Source organism: Penaeus monodon, chromosome 7, assembly GCF_015228065.2.
Source record: "Penaeus monodon isolate SGIC_2016 chromosome 7, NSTDA_Pmon_1, whole genome shotgun sequence".
NCBI lineage: Eukaryota > Metazoa > Arthropoda > Malacostraca > Decapoda > Penaeidae > Penaeus > Penaeus monodon.
The window spans coordinates 4773250-4775749 of record NC_051392.1 but is presented as its reverse complement, the minus strand read 5'-3'; the positions used below and the strand labels follow the sequence as shown (position 1 = coordinate 4775749).

Here is a 2500-nt window from a genome sequence, read left to right as displayed (position 1 = left end):
GTGAGTAGACCTTGTGACCTCATCAGATTTCACCTTTCCTTTACGTTGTGGGAAAAATGTTTTCTTTACTAATACTATCAGTATTAATGCTGTTATTTGTATTATAGACCTTGTTATTATTATTATAGTGTTATTGACATTACTAACAGCATTATCATATATATAATAAACATTTTCGAAAGTCAAAGAAAAGGATAAATGGATGAGACAGATAGTACTCATAATTGGCTCATTGTTGTTTTGATACTTGTGGAGCCATCTATGTATAAAAACAATTGATAAATTGAACTTGCATTGGTTATAGCATGTACATACTTGCCATTCCTGGCGGCTTTTGGTTAATATACTGCTTGAAAATATTCCTGATTGTTGAGTCCTTTGCTTTAATAAGACATGATCCTCACCCTCGTTGTTTCCTCGCCTGATGGCACTATCTTATATTTTAGGTCTAAAGCATTTGTTAATGTATCAAGGCCATCCTTACTCTTTCACATGACTGGTATTCCCAGTAGTGGTGATAGCTTGTAGTGGGAGTTTGTATGACAATGTTGAGGAGATGGGGCCTATCAACTTGAGTTTGTTATTTTATAATATACTTTGTAATGTGATTTGATTTTACTTTTCTCTGTAGTGATTTCCTTTGTGTATTTAGAAGGTATTTTGGTTAACAGGCATTTATATGATTAAATTTGGTAGATGAGGTGTGTTATTTATCATATATTTTAACTCCCCAGAATATTTTAACAAACACTAATACGTTTTAACATAGCCTATTTAACCAGTGCAATGCTAAGCATATATGTTTATTGACATTGGCATATATCTCATAATGGAGATATCAGATTATACTCTGAGGTTTTCTTAGCAATGATATTCTAGAAGGCATTTTATAACCAGGTTCATTCTTGATATAGTGAAGTCAGTAGCACCCATGCCAAGATAACACTGGGAAATGAGATAACAAATCAGTTAAAATGTTAACTCCTTTTGTACAACCATGCAGAAAGTTATGCATATTGCTTGGGAACACGAGGTCATTCCAAGACTTGGATTATTGAAACGTAGGTAATGTTAGATGTGTGTAGGCTATGTAAAAGTTTGCAATTTTTTATAAGTATTAAAGATAAACCATTTATTCTATTTAATGGGTGGAATGTTATTAATCAGTTGAAATAGTATGCTGGCCTTTGCTCTAGTAAAAGTTAATATTACTAGAGAGGCAGGTGCCTCGGCTCTTGCATCTGATTGTTTGTCAGTTGGAGGTGTAATGTGGATTGGAGAGCTTTTTTCTTCGTAGATAAAATGGTTATTGATAAAAGAATATTTAATAATTTTTTTCATGTAAAAGTTAAAAAGAGAGAGACCAGTCAAAAGTCTCCTGATTTTAATTATTTGTTTGAACATGTGAACTGGCAGCTTAGTAATACTTAACAATGACATTTCTTAATGTTTTGCTTTGTTATCAGTACGTAAATATCGATACCATTTTAAAATATTTGTCATAAACTTATGTTCCTTTACTTAAGAATAGTGCAGTTTGCATGGAATCCATGTTGTGTACTATTGATAAAACTTTTCTACCTGGTAAAAATAAGATTTCTCTCATTCCAGAAGCTGATTTTCCGTCTAGAATAACAAATGACTGGAGGCAAAATGAGTTCGTATCTGGAACACCATTCAGGCTCAGCGGCATCCCACGGCAGTCAAAGAGGAGATGACAGTGACATCTATGGTGACCTGGACTTGAAAGCAGCAGCACAGCAGTCACAGGATGCATGGTCTGTTGGCAGTGATATTAATGATGCAGACATATATCAGGAGATGGGGGTGCAGCCCATTGATTACACAACAGAGGAGGGAAGTATTGATAACACTGCAGCATATAAAAATGCTAAACAGAGCAAACCACCAAACAACCAGGAAGTCATTAGTATTGACTTTGAAAATCTTCGGAAAATATTACGAACAGATCTGAGTGGGAAATCCATTGGATGTGACTCAAAAGAAAATCAACAGGTGAAGGAGACTCATGGTTGTGAAACTAATAGTATCGAGAAAGAAACTGAGAGAGAAGTCAGGGCAAAGCAGGAAGGTGCAAGAACTGTTAAGGTTGAAAAAAATGCAGAGAAATTCCATGAAGGAAGTGATGAAAAAGGCTGTGATAGATTAAATCCAAATAAGGTTCTCACAGAAAATAAACAACATGGTGCTAGAGCAAAAACACAGTCCAGTGTCAGTGGTTCTGGAAAGACCAAAGCAACATCTGTAGAAGATACTTCAGTGCAAAACAGAGACCTGCATTTTGTGCTGTCCATGTTGTGTAAAAAAAATTCCAATATGGAAGAATTAGTGCAAAACAGTGTAACCGATACCAGTAAGACAGGACCAAATACTGGTGCAAGTGTAAATAATTCCTTAGAGTGCAATGAAAACCCTGACATTCCAATGGATTCTCCCAGGAAATCAAGAAGAATCGCGGACACTCAGAAGGAGCCTGCTA

The 2500-nt window shown here is 35.4% G+C and overlaps 1 protein-coding gene across 1 annotated transcript in view; it reads left to right on the top strand.

Moving 5' to 3' along the window:
- The window catches only part of LOC119574979, an 8992-nt gene that overhangs the window by 2879 nt on the left and 3613 nt on the right, over positions 1 to 2500 (top strand). Inside the window, exon 2 of the mRNA XM_037922281.1 lies at positions 1612 to 2500. This exon is cut by the window's right edge and continues 194 nt beyond it. Within this exon, the coding sequence (XP_037778209.1) occupies positions 1639 to 2500 (862 nt within the window). The 5' untranslated portion in view covers positions 1612 to 1638. The remainder of the gene's footprint in view (positions 1 to 1611) is intronic.